Source organism: Manduca sexta, chromosome 11, assembly GCF_014839805.1.
Source record: "Manduca sexta isolate Smith_Timp_Sample1 chromosome 11, JHU_Msex_v1.0, whole genome shotgun sequence".
NCBI classification, from domain to species: domain Eukaryota; kingdom Metazoa; phylum Arthropoda; class Insecta; order Lepidoptera; family Sphingidae; genus Manduca; species Manduca sexta.
Window position 1 is genome coordinate 10991784 of NC_051125.1, and position 14087 is coordinate 11005870.

General features: G+C 33.4%; 1 protein-coding gene across 3 annotated transcripts in view; it reads right to left on the reverse strand.

The window, feature by feature from the left end:
* The window catches only part of LOC115454132 (ammonium transporter Rh type B-B), a 31869-nt gene extending 19328 nt beyond the window's left edge, over window positions 1-12541 (reverse strand). Inside the window, exons 1-2 of one of the 3 annotated variants that reach the window (XM_037437424.1) lie at window positions 12444-12541; window positions 7085-7213 (exon numbers count right to left, since the gene is read on the reverse strand). In XM_037437424.1, the coding sequence (XP_037293321.1) occupies window positions 7085-7202 (118 nt within the window). In that variant the 5' untranslated portion in view covers window positions 7203-7213; window positions 12444-12541. Of the gene's footprint in view, window positions 1-7084; window positions 7214-7613; window positions 7690-12169; window positions 12405-12443 lie in introns of those variants that run through there. The other 2 variants (XM_037437425.1, XM_037437423.1) reach the window with 2 other exon arrangements.
* Window positions 12542-14087: the final 1546 nt, after the last annotated feature.

Genomic DNA, 14087 nt, shown 5'->3' on the forward strand with positions numbered 1-14087 from the left:
AATTTCTTTGCGCAAACCCGTTCTTTCATTTTATAACAGAAGCCGCTTGAAGGCAAAAAGAAAACTAAATCATCTCTGATAGAAAGAAGAAAAAAATGTTATCAATTTTTCTTTCCGAGTGAAACGACTTCAACCAGAGGCTTTATTAAACATGCTTTCTATTCGCGTGCCTGTTCCATTACATTTTTTATCCTTTGGATATAATGACGTCACCATTTTGACACTAAATTCAGTGTAACAGCAGTGTAGCAAAACAATTTGCTATGATTATTTGATTGATTCTTCATTTCATGCATAACTTTTTAATCATGTTTACTCCACGATCTTTTAATATTTAAAAAAATATATATTCCAATTTCCTATCTTACAAAACTACTATCAGCAGGAAAAGGCGTCGAATACATTGCTCATCATTCCAATATAATAGAATAAAACCTAACGCAGCGTTCACAAAGGGTCGTCTCAGACGGAAAGGCTAACTAAATCCCTTTCACATGTCAATTGAATACACGGATATCAAATCCGTACCCTCAGTAAATAACCGGTTTCATTTTCACTTACAACCGGGTATAACATTAACATATCCGGTTGCCGTAGTACTAAGGCCCCATTGACCCGGATTCGCCGTGCATACCCGGTTATAGCCGGTCGTCCTTATCAATAAGCCGTGCTGAGTAGTGTCGCTTCTGGCGTATTTCAATTAATTGAATTATTTGCACTCCACTACAGCTCGTCTTGTTTTTGACAGGGAAATATTTTATGGATTGTTTAACGATTTGTATTGAATTTCAGTAGTGTGAAGTATCAAACATGATGTTAAATACGACATAATTAATAATCTGGGATTTCAACTTCGATTCATTACAACTACACGTGGTTTTGGGTACCAATCCATGTAATATTTTCGTGGCTTTGAACATCTGATTAAGCTTATGCCGAGTATTAGAATATTAATGCTAAGAGGATACTAGATATATTTTGTATCTAAACAGAGTAGCAATGAGACTGACTTCGATCAGGATATCGAAATTGTAAATTCAAAAAAAGCCTAATTGGCTACACCAAGATTTGTTTACCACATTTAGGGACGCAGTAAACCCAACGAACAGTGTCCCAAAGCAAACACCATTTTGGGAATGCATTTACATCTATTATACCTTCAAGAAGTAATTTCAGGCTTACACGAGTGGACATATCTTGGAATTATTAAACCAACTTTGCAGCTGCTGCTAATGGCCTTCCATACTGGCGATATAAATACATTTCCACGGATGTCCTTCCATTAAATCTGCTATAATATCCCACTATTTGCGTCCAAGAATATGAACGTCGGATGTTCTTAATGGATTTTCTATGTGATCCTGCTTTACCGCGCATAATTTTAGATTCTATTTGGATTAACATGCTCGTTTTGGTTTTGAATAACCATAAGATATTAGTTTGCTAATAGTTATTTCAGATGAAAGTGCTGTAATTCAAATGATAGTATGAAGTATCACATGATGTTTTATAGGTGCTAGAATTATTGTAGGCTGTTTTGCGTCGTGATATGCGTGCTCGATATTATAATACTTTCTCACATAATGATTAATGTATCCCTTTTAGCCAAATTTCGGCCATGGCGGCCAATCTCATCGGAGATCAATTAAATACGCAGGCTATATTAGAGTGTGTCTATTTTTTCACTCTAGTAGTCCGATCAGAAGTTGATGCGACATGAAAAAAGAGAGAACAGCCGCAAGACCAACGGTTTTACGTGATCTTCGAGGCGCGGGGGTATCACATTGCCAAAACGATGACTGCGACTGAGTAACTTTTTAAGATGGAAAAATCCAGTCACATTTATTTTTGGCCTGTCCCGGGATTTGAACCCAGTACCTCAACGCGGAAGACGTACTGGGACCGCATACGTATTACAACTACCACCGGGGCAAACTTACAAAATATCAACATTGCATTGTTTCTTAACATATTTTGCCCGCTTTTACAATCCACATTACTTCGTCGTAAAGCACTGCACAGACTTTGTCAACATGATGCACTATATAAAATATAGTACTTAAGGTTTCAATGCATCTATTTGTACAAAAATATGAACCTGACAGTTGCTACAACTAGAAAGCAAGAAAGAAGGAGGAAATAAACATTTATAACGCGATAAAAAAAAAAAAATAGAAGGTTCTAACTAATGGTTAAACTTATTTAATTTTAATAGATTCTATAACTACTCTTATAAATCCTTTAGTATTGTTTTATTTGCCGATCGTTATCTTAGCACCAGCTTTAGAATCCCTTTCTTCAATTGTCCATATTTTGCAATAAGAAAATAATTTTGTTGCATTTAAGCCTAACTGTGCGTTCATTGGACGAGAGATGGCTATTGTCTTCAAGAGGATTACGATTAAACGACTCTCGAATTATGTTGTTTCCATCGTACACCACTTAATTCCAGCGTTGGGTCCTACTGCTCGTTTCAAAGTGTTTTAATTATTTTGTTTAAAATAATCTTCTATTTAAGTACCAGGATTGTTTTATTTGGTCACATGGTTGTTTTAAAGATCTATTTCTAACTAATTGGCTTCCGAATACAGGCTTACTGTAGTTTGTAGATCATATTTTCATTTATCCTTTACCCTTTTCCATCTCTTATGCCTTTTCTATAGATTCAGCACAAAATACGTTTTAAAGCATGAGCAGTAGTTGATTTAGTTTATACTCCCAAATTTGAAAAAAGGTTCGTTACAGTCATATTTATCTACATACGAAACTAACAATCTATAAATAAATGTATATTTATAAACATCAGACCCGTATGAAATTCCCATATTATACACACGAGACAAACAAATCAATCAAACAATGATTCTACATTGACCTACTTACCAAAGACGACGATTAAAATAACTCATCATGTTTGTACAAAAACAGATCTGCGAGTGTTCGTGTGTCTTGGTTTCTGGACCTCTACTTTTGCTTTTATGGAATTTCTTCTAACTATTAAACTACTTGTCTTTATTAATTAATCATATTAGATATCCACCATTAAAAGGTTTTGTGAATTAATGTAAAATTTGCTCTCTATTATAGCCAAATAAATAGTCTATTAAATAAAAATACAAAGGACAGGTATATATTCAACACAGTACGGATATCATTGGATATGGTACTCAAAATACAGAATATACTGCGGACCTTATTATAAATGCTGTCAATTCAAATAATGTCCCGGTCCCCAATTAATTCAGTTGGAATTCTTCATTAATCTACTGGAGACAACTTGCTATGACATAAGTTATTAGCGTCTTCATTAATGGTGTATAAATGGTATATTTTTATGAAGCATCTAAGATCATTGTAACCAGTTACTAGGCATTTTGAAGCATAATGTTAGTAGTATCATAAATTATACATTCTTGTATTGTTTCAGTCCATTAGCAATATATTTTGACCAAAATGTTGGACCCTAGGTTCGATGCCCAGATTGGATAAAATAAATTTGCCTGTGTGTTTTTATTTGAATAATATATTTCCCAAGATTAGAATTTTGGCCCAGTTGTGATAGACTCTGCCCTATCACATCGCGGTACGTTATAAGCTAGGTAAAATATCGGTGCATTTATTGCGCGTTTACGTTTTATTCCTTCAAGAATAGTGACGATATATTCCTGTGTTGAAATTTAAAGTTATTTATACTACTATTTATACGCAAGCGCTAACCACATGGCAAGCGATTTGCTTGTGTACACATTCAGTTAAACGCAATATGAGATCATCACTAATTAGTGAGATTAAAAAAATTATGGCCCTCGTTAATTTTGGATGTAGTACATTTAGAACTATTAACCGAAAGGATACATAAGAATCATTGATAAAATGTGTTACCATGCTATTGTGCTAACTTTCAAATTTTGCCTAAGCACAATGTCCTGCTTTACGATTTATTTTAGAAAAGGGATACTCTATTTCAATTGAAATCATTTCTAAGTAATTTACCGGAATGATATACCTAGGCTAAGCTATATTATAGACAGAATACAAAAACTAAGTAAACAAGTTTCTACAGCGATGAAATGACTACACGAAAACCCACAACATCATCACACAAACAATGAAAACGTATCTATGAATCAAACATTCCCAAAAGACAATACAATGACAATAGATAAACTTAATCAAACCTACTAACGTTTGGACGGACTTGTAAACACTAGTCCCGAGGGACGAGCCTCGCAGATACGCCGTGGACAAACCAATCAACGGTAGCAATACTATTGGCGATTCTGCAATGGGTTTAAAACCTTTATAACAGTTTAGACTGACTGAGATTTGACGTACCACGAAGTTAATTTGTGGTGGGGTCAACTGGAGGTCATTAGGGTTTGAAAATAGAGTAATTGCGATGTCGTTGGCGGCCAATTTGACATATATTTAGGGAGGCCGCACATGGAGTCTGCCAATCTCAATGATGGAAGTCAATGTGAAATATATTTGGAGGTTAGTCCATTCTATCCAACCTACGTTAGTTTTGTTAAAGATAAATTATAAAACGAATCAAAGCCCAGACCAAACAAAACATTGTCTCATAGCCTTATTGCATAAATACGATGGTCATCAAAACAATTGGACAATAGTTCAGTCGACAGTTTTGGCAAACGGTACAGAACTAGTACGAGCGCGAGTTAAATTCATAATTCATATCTAATCTACATCGAACTCTGTGTACATTCATTAAGATTGTTACTGCATCAGATGTATGAAAGGATTCTCCTTTTTACAGCTGAAGGTAAGTAAACGAACGGATAGTTCTATTGGTGGTATTTTATCAATACCGCATATGAATTATCACCTTTATAGTAATTGCATAAAGACGGAAAATAGAATAGCGAAGTAGAAGGTAAAGAATCTCATAGACCCAAGGCAGCAGTAATTATTTGTTAATTTGCGCTACTTCTTTCTATGAAATAGATCCTGACGGCAGGCAGCGGAGCAACTAAAACGATTTCTTTAGGTGTACGATAAACTCTATTCAATTGAGTAAATAGTTTTATAAGGTATTGCTTGCGGAACCCGCTTGCATGAAAGTCATTTCCGGAATATAAATTTCATTTTGCATTTTTGATTTCAAAAGTAACTTTGGTTTCTCTGTGCCAAATTTCGTTCAAATTCAAACTTGCTTATGTAACATTAAAAAAAGGAAAAAATATCAAGCAACATTTCGCCACTCTGACTGGTCCACCATCAAAACAGGCATATTGATTTATTTTAAACTTCGCATTTACATTATTAAAAAATAATAAGCAAGATTTTCGTCACGGACTCGTCCGCCATCAAAACAAAATTGATTTATTTCAAATATGAGTAAACATAAAAAATCTAATCGGTATTAAAGAAATATTTTATCAGCTCATTAGTTCCACTCGGTTAGAGTTGTCGATAACGCCGCTTGGAATACCGTTTAGCTGACGAACCATTTCCGAGTTCAAAGTAAATTAGATATCCAATTAGATTTTTTAATCTCATAAAATACTTCGTTGTGGTCGTTATGTTTTAGATGTTATCACATTTTTTATAGCTAAATAAACGCTCAATGTCTAAGCTTTGCTTTATAGTTTTCTTTTCTTGATCACCAACACAATGTACATGTACACCGATACATAGCTTAAGTCAAATCATAATATAATTGATGAGTCTAAAGTGCCACTGTACTTATAGGTGAAGACGACATGCCAATTACATGTATATATAACAAAAAACTAATGTTTCCAAAATTACTAATATATCATTAAATAATATCAGCCCTGTATTATACTGTTTCACTGTTGGGCACGGGTCTCTTCTACTACTGAGAGGGATTAGTCATTAGGCCTTAGTCCACCACGCTGACCTAGTGCGGATTCGTAGACTTCACACACCCTCGAAAATTTCTATAGAGATTTTTTTAGGTATGCAGATTTCCTCACGATGTTTTCCTTCACCGTTATAGCAAGCGATAATTCACAAAGAAATATTATAATCTTTAGATTAAAATAGTTCTTACTAGAAAAGTTCTTTAGGATTCATGGACAATGTCCTTTGATGAAATTTTCTAGTACAAGCATTACATGCATCTATCGATAAACTATCCTTCTCTTTCCCTAGTCTCAACGTAGTGTTAACGTAGAATGATTTATTCTTTCATTCCATCCAAATAGCTGACATCAGATCACCTACTTTTTTTATGCTCATATTTTCCTTTACATTTCATCTTTAATCTTATCTCTTGTTGTTGATACCACACTGAGTTTAATGTCAATACTTTTTATCGCAATAAAAACACTTTAAAATGTAGTCAAATATTGTCACATGTCTAATCTCATTATGAAATTATTGCGGTTACTAGCCCTTGTACGTATAGTAACGAATTAGTATAAAGCTAGAAATCCTGCGCCTATAATAACTCATTCTTAATTAAAATACGTAAAAGTAACAGCAGTTTTCAATAAAGAATCCCGTTTTAAACTTCAATCCGATTTCGAGAATTAACCAATCAAAACAACTCATTTGTAAGTATGTCAAAAATAACTGATCTGATTGGTCCATTTTTGAGATAAATATAAAATTGGGTTCGTTTATTGAAAATGCTACCAATCCGCACTAGGCCAGCGTGGTGGACTACGGCCTAATCCCTCAGTAGGAGAGGAGGCCCATGCTCAACAGTGGGACAGTATATAATATAGTGTAGGTAACTGTGTTTGTAAAATATAAATGTAATGTGGGTAGGTGGACGGAGTTAGACGAAGTTAGTCTTGAGCATGCAGTGGTGTTTGATTAACGCATAACCTTTACATATAGGGCTGATATTATTATTTATTTGGTCAATTCTCTTTATTTTAAAGGATTTTTTTTCTTTACATTTTTAGATGAACATTTATAAAAAAACATACATATAAAAATATAAAAGAAAAAGACCCTCCGATGGCGGCGCTCAAGACCCAGGCCACCGGCGGTTAGGGATTCAAAGTGAGGAATCTCTTCACAATTATTATTTATTATTATTATTATACTGAGAATGCTGGCGTCACTTAAAATACATAATGCGACTTACCTCTGACATGGGCTTCTTTCTCATCCCCATACCTCACGAAGATGAAGAATAGCACCATGAGGATCAGCTGCACCACCAGCACTGGCGAGTACTTCATGGCTGAGTACTTTAGCACCATCCTGAACGGTTCTGAAAGAAAAAACAATTTGCATACTAATTGTTGCTAGTTGAACTCAGGCTTGGAGTTTAAACTTTTATTAATTATGGTTAGCAAGAGGCTAGGTAAGTTAATGTAAATTTAAATTAAAACAACAATAAGTGTTCTAGAATCTAAAACGATGTTTCCTGGTTAATCAGGAAATGCTTTGTTGATGTCATTTTCGTGGAAGAGTTTTTGTAAATACGTAATTATTTTATTAAATTTCTAAATAGCAATGGCTAAAAGTATTCAACACAAAACTGGACGTATGAGCCTGACATGTTAATGCAAATATTATCTTGATCTATAAGTCATGACCTACAAAATCTAAAAATACACAAAAAGATTATATAACTAATAAATCCAGTCAATTTAAAAACTGTGTTTTACCCGCGACTCCGTTGGCGTGATATGGACTTTCCGGGATAACAGTCCTATAGCATTGAGGCATAATTTAGCTTCGTATCGGTAAAAAAAATCCATTTAGTAGTTTCTATCAGAATCGGTTAAGTAGTTCCCGAGATTAACGCGTGTTCAAACAAACAAACTCTAGCTTTATATAATAGTATAGATAGATAGTTATAATAAAGTATTCAAGACATAGTTTGTGTTAAATATGAAAAATGCAATTAATGTTTTACGACCAAGACAAACATCGTAATCTTGTTAAGTCTGATATAACGAGCGAACTGTTCTTACGTTATGCAATAATGTAAAAATAGTATCAATATAAGCTTTATAACCGTTAAATAAAATTACATAGCATTACCAGTTTATGATTTTATTAAGTTATGAACTTCTTTTTAAATATTTGCATTTTTATAGATAATTTTAAACAGCGCTCTTAGATATGTCATAGTTAAAAATTATATTTTTCTTATTATATTTATAACTAGCTTTGGCTTGTGGCTCGGCCCGCGTGTGGACGGTTTCCAGGATGAAGTTTTCCAGAACAAAAGTCTCGCTATATATTTTCCCGGGATAGAAAGTAGCCTATAAACTTCCCAGGGTTTTAAACTATCTCCATACCAAATTTCATCGAAATTCGTTAGGTAGTTATTAAGTTTATCGCTTTCAGACAGGGAGACAGAATATGCGGCGGGAGACATTGTTTTTTTTTTTTAATTTCTAAGGGGAACAATGCCATCCTACATATTTGTTGCCTAACTTTAACCGTTTACTCAGCGCAAGCAAAGGAAGTTCTCAAAAAGAATAAATTTTCCCGTTCTTGCAATATTTTTATTAATGCTCCGCTCCTATTGGTCATAGCGTGATGTTATATAACCTTCTCCGATAAATGGGCTATCCAACACTAAAAGATTTTTTCAATTCGGACCAGTAGTTACTGAGATTGGCGCGATCAAACAAACTCTTCAGCTTTATATAAAAGATAAATTGAAAATTAAGAAAGGAATAAAATTTTAGAGTTTAAGGCCCAACATGGTAGCATTAAACTTGAACTCTAATCTTAAAAGATTGTATCTTTACATCATTCATCTGAAGACAAGAATTTCGGTATTGAATAACAATCTAAATATGTATTTATTGGAGTAAGATCTTATTAAACCCCACACAAAAATAGAAATCATGATTATAACAAACAAAGACAAAATACATTTTAATACCTCACATATTCGGACTGAAAAGAATAAGGATTTAGGACATTTATTATATTTGACATTAAATATGATAAGAGTATAGAAACATTCTACTGGGGTAATAAATAAATTTCTAAGAAATAAAATAATGTATACTAATATATAAAGCTGAAGAGTTTGTTTGAGCTAACTATTAAAGCGGTTTGAATGTTTTTTTCACCAATAAGAAGCTATATTGATTACTATTTTTTATACTGAGAAGATATTTATTTTTTTATTTTTCCTGGAAACCTATTTTCACGCAAGCGGAGCCACAGGCAAAAGCTAGTATTCAAATAAAATGTTATTCCAGGTCGCTCTCTATTTTTATAGAAGATCTTATATAAACTAATTTAATGGAAATAAGAGAATAACAAAAACTACAAATAGGTTTTCTTGGAAACAATAATTGAATCTAACTGCTATTTCTAACGCCATTAGTTATTCCGTAAGATACAATAATAGAGTATAGATTTGTTAGTAAAATTTTTAAAGATAATCTTCAGAATATTAGCAACTAACAGGGTGTAGGTTATTACAGATATAACTTAGGAGTTATGATGGAAATCTGTAAACTTTGATTTCCAAAGTTGTTTGGCATGGCTGTAATGTTTTTTTAAAGCGACTCACTTTCTTGCTAGGCCTTCTGCCTAAAAATATGCTTTTAGGAGTAATAGAAGCTAATAATAAGCGTTGATAAAGAAATTATGAAAGTAAGCTGATAGTTATTTCAAAATATACAAGGCCACACAGCAAGTGTATTCAGAAGCTGTAAACACGCTTTACCTTTCAATAATATTTTCAAATGCATAAAGCCTTAGACTGAGCATAAGCAATTCGTGCTTCATTAAAATATCAGAGCGAATGCAGATCACGGCGAATTAAATTTCCATTTTAGTCGTTTTCTAGTCGGGCTGCCCGATCGGACAATCATTATGCATTTGACTGCACAGGCCGTTTAAGATTTAATGTCGAGCCGAGTGAATATTGATTCTTTTTCCTGTTTGTATGTTTAGACTGAATTTAGTTTGAAAGCCTTTGAATACGCTGTCATCAAGTGTTCTGTTCATGCATTTACTTGCATTATTTGATTGGAATTGGCTAAAATGGTAATAGTAATTTTACGGCTTTTGATGTTTTTTCTTTAGAGGCACTGGTTGTAGTTGAAGTTTAGAGTTTTATTTGAAGTTAATATGGTTATTTAGAGTTATGTTATACGCATTTAGTATATTTAGTTATAGATGCAGTCAAATCCTAAACGAAGCATACTCTTTTAAGCATATTCTTTTAGTTTATATAATATTAGATTAGACGTCTCTCTAGGCCTTGTGAAAGGAGTCGGGTGAGGAACGGATGAGTCTGGGTTCAAAAGTTGAACAAGATATTTTGTCTATTATCCGCATAATGTTGTTTCAGGAAAAAAAAACACACGCATCTATCCCTCAAGAGATAGAGGTACAGTCAGCCATTAAAGTAACTTAACAAATATAAAACTACAAATTGCCTTATTAAAATTAACATAATAAATTTAATATTAAAAAATGGTCTGTTCACGTTCAAATTAATTGAATACTGTTTTTGTGCAATAGAGTAAATTATTTTTATTTTATTTTTTGAAGAAAATATTTTGGAAAGAGCACAATAATCTATATTCCATTCGATGTTTTTAATTTTTTCAGCTACTTATGCGGGTGACTGTACAACTATGGCACCCATTTTTTGCTATTTATTTCTGGGTGTTATGACTTATACAATCTAAAATCTCTCGTAATTGCTTTGATACGGACTTCGGATGGCAAAATCAATATGACCATTATTTTAATAGTAAGTGTAACATAAGAATTATACCACGGTATCTCCTGCCTATCATGAGAATACCATAACTGCTCAGTCACTCCCTATGAAAGCGGGGCGGTAGTAGTAGATCACTTTCTGCGCTAAACTAAAAAAAAAAATAGTGCATAGTCCGAAATGTAACAAAAAGAATATAATACATCTAAGGATGATCTATCATGTTCATACTAAGTTAATTGGACCTTATTATTTGTTCACACAGTACTCATAGAAAAGTTGCAAGAAAAATCGACTCTAATTGAATGAAATAAATAAAAATAAATTCAATTATCCCACACTAAATAATGTTTGTATTTGTATTAAACGCCTATGTTTTTAGAGAAACTTTCTATGTTTCGTCTTGAAAGACAATGCGAAATCAAGTTACAACGTTAATTAAACTAAATGCGGGTTGTTCCAAACCTTTAAAATAATTTTAACCATAGTTTGTAGAGATGTCGAGCACAATGTCTAGTATATTTTAGATTTGACTAGGTAATGACAATTAGATATTTAGTATTGTTTTTTTTTAAAGGAGAGATAATGTTATTTACTACTAGCCGCTCGGATATACGTCGCTTTGCCCTAAAAAGGAGATAAAATCTTAAAACCTGCATACAGTGCCACTTACCGAATCTAATATTGAACTTAAGCCATCCGCAGATCTACCAAAAATTTCATCAAAACATTACAACGGTTTTTGGTGGAGTTCCATGACAACTACACGTAACGAAGATTTTTTATTTTGCTTAAATTTAATATAGCTAAATACACACGTATGAAGATAAAATATTAAAGTTTCTGATTTTTTCATATTTCTGAACGATTTTCTTAATTTATCTTTCCGTAAGAACCTTCTACAAAAGCTTGGTTTAAAAAAAATGGAATCAATTAAATCACTTCCAAATTGTGTCTTGACCATGGGTAAAAGAGATCGGTGTTTATATACATTGATCTAATAAATAATACGTGGTACACGACGGGATTGCAAAAGTAAGCTCATAGGAATCGTATAATATGGACCTACAGCCGATTTAAGACGAGCGTTTTCAGACCTTATTAAAAAAAACTATTGGTAATTAGTTCTGTAAATTGTCGGTATAAAAAGACGTAAAGTCGACAACCTCTTCTTTTTAAAGTCGGTTAAACCATGTAAACATTAGATCTCGCAAACCGATACTGGCCACATGTTTAGTAATGGTTCGAAACAACTGAGCCTTTGTAGAGTTTTTCTGATACATTAACTCTTAGGCTTTTAGTTATTTTTTCCAGTGATTATGGCGGCGCATTTAGTATTAAGAACCGAAACAATTTACTAGAAAACTTTGTTATTGAAGCCCATTTTTCGTTGGCATGATTTTTTCATATGTTTAGGTATATTGTCTCTAACGGTCATGATTCATATTTATTTGTTCAATAATAAATCTAGTGCTATATAGCGAGACCATAAAATCCAGAACTTTATGTATTTATTACCTTTTGTACTGTCAAGTCGGTAGTATAGTTTATTTGAACACTAGATTGATTTCTATAAAACAGAAATATTAAAAATACCTAAGATTATTTTTTTCTAAAATTGGTCTTTGGTGGTTAATGTTATATTTAGAGCATTTTTCACTGTGATCGCACTTTCACTTAAATTAATAATAACAAGTCTTGAAAAATTACAAAATGTTTTGTTCTATATTTACTTGCACCGCGCTGTAATGCGCAGTGGTAACTTTTCATTCAGTAAAAATATCTGGCCTACCTTAACTATAAGCGACGCGGACGCACCCACAACACACTTGCCAAGCCCCTTCTGTCCGCAAACGTTGTCGTCTGTAAACTAATATAGCGCTGCAGTCACTCATCAAAATTAACCTTTCAACAGAACGTCCTCGCATTACCATGTTCCCGTGAATATTTAAACTGATTTGCATGATATAAAGAATTTTTAATGGGTCGGTGTAAATATAATTTTGCGTGGAATTGGGTCACGTGTAAAAATTAAAGCATTTAAAGTTAGGGTCATGGTCACTTTGGTGGTGAAAACAGGACGAAACATTGCGATTCTTAAGGATTTTGTTATTGTTTAAATTTTTTTTATACGTGCATATACCTATTTTTGAATCTGCGTGATGAAGTTGATATTATTTTATTCATTTGTGTTAAAATAAAAGATAATTTGTATTATAGTACGAATTACTATTATTTGTTTAGCTCTATAATTCATGATATTGTTATCGCAGTACCACTATAATTTCTTGAGAAATGTGGCGGGTAAAAGGTAAGCGACGAGCGTGTCTAGACAGAATCTGGCAACCTATATGACAGTTCCAGTGGAGTCCACCATCAAATTACATTTGTATATCTACTGGATAAATTCACAAGGTATATTACCAACTGTCCTATTTTTGCAAATGACCACGACACTCTCTATCTCTTTCTTTCATTATATAATTCGATAGAGAGAGACAATTGATGGATTCAAACGTTAGGGGGCAAATTGTTTACACGTAGTTAGCGTGCGGTGCGCCTTTGTACTTGTCAATTTCGTTACATAATTTACGTGTCTTGTTTGTGGATCGCTTTAAGTCTGTCAATACGATTTACAGTGAATAAATGAACGCGGAAAATTACTTTAAATTACCTACAATTTCACTAAATTTGTGAATTTTTAAAGGAAACTGGGAAGCGGAATGCACTGAGGTAGATAAGGGTAGGTTCCACCCCTAGGGTATATCCGACATCAAGATAACGTTTGATTGGTAATTAACCCTTATTATCGGTTTAGAAAAACGGAATTGATCTCACTGAGTAATGCATATGGTGACGTTGAATTTCAAAATATGCACGAATGTCAAGGTTGTTTTTTAATTGTCCAATGGGTAGCCGCAATTTGTTCCGAAGACGAATATTTAGACTGCAAGATTCTGAGATATGAAACGTAAGGGCTTCACACAGCTGTTGAATTAAGACGTGATGCGAAAATTTATGACTTTTATATCTGTAGTTAGAATAGGTATATTTTTTTATTGCTTTGAATGACGAGACGAGCTTGCCGTTCGCTTGATGGTAAGCGATACGACCGCCCATAAACAGTAGAAACATCATCCAACACCTTGAATTAGAAAGTATTGTTTGGTATTCCACTGCGCTCGCCATCCAGAGTCCTGTGATGTTAAGTCTCATTATGTCCAGTAGTTACACTGGCTACAATGTCCTGCAAATCGGTACATAACAGTGACTACACAATGCTGCTTGGCGGCAGAAATAGATATTGAAATGATAAATGATAATGAAACGGAATCTCACATATAAGAGACCAGTATTTTTTTCTAAATAAAGTTATTGTTCAACTTATACATGCAAATCGAACTCCCTTTGATAGCTGAGTGAGCGGTCGAATCGC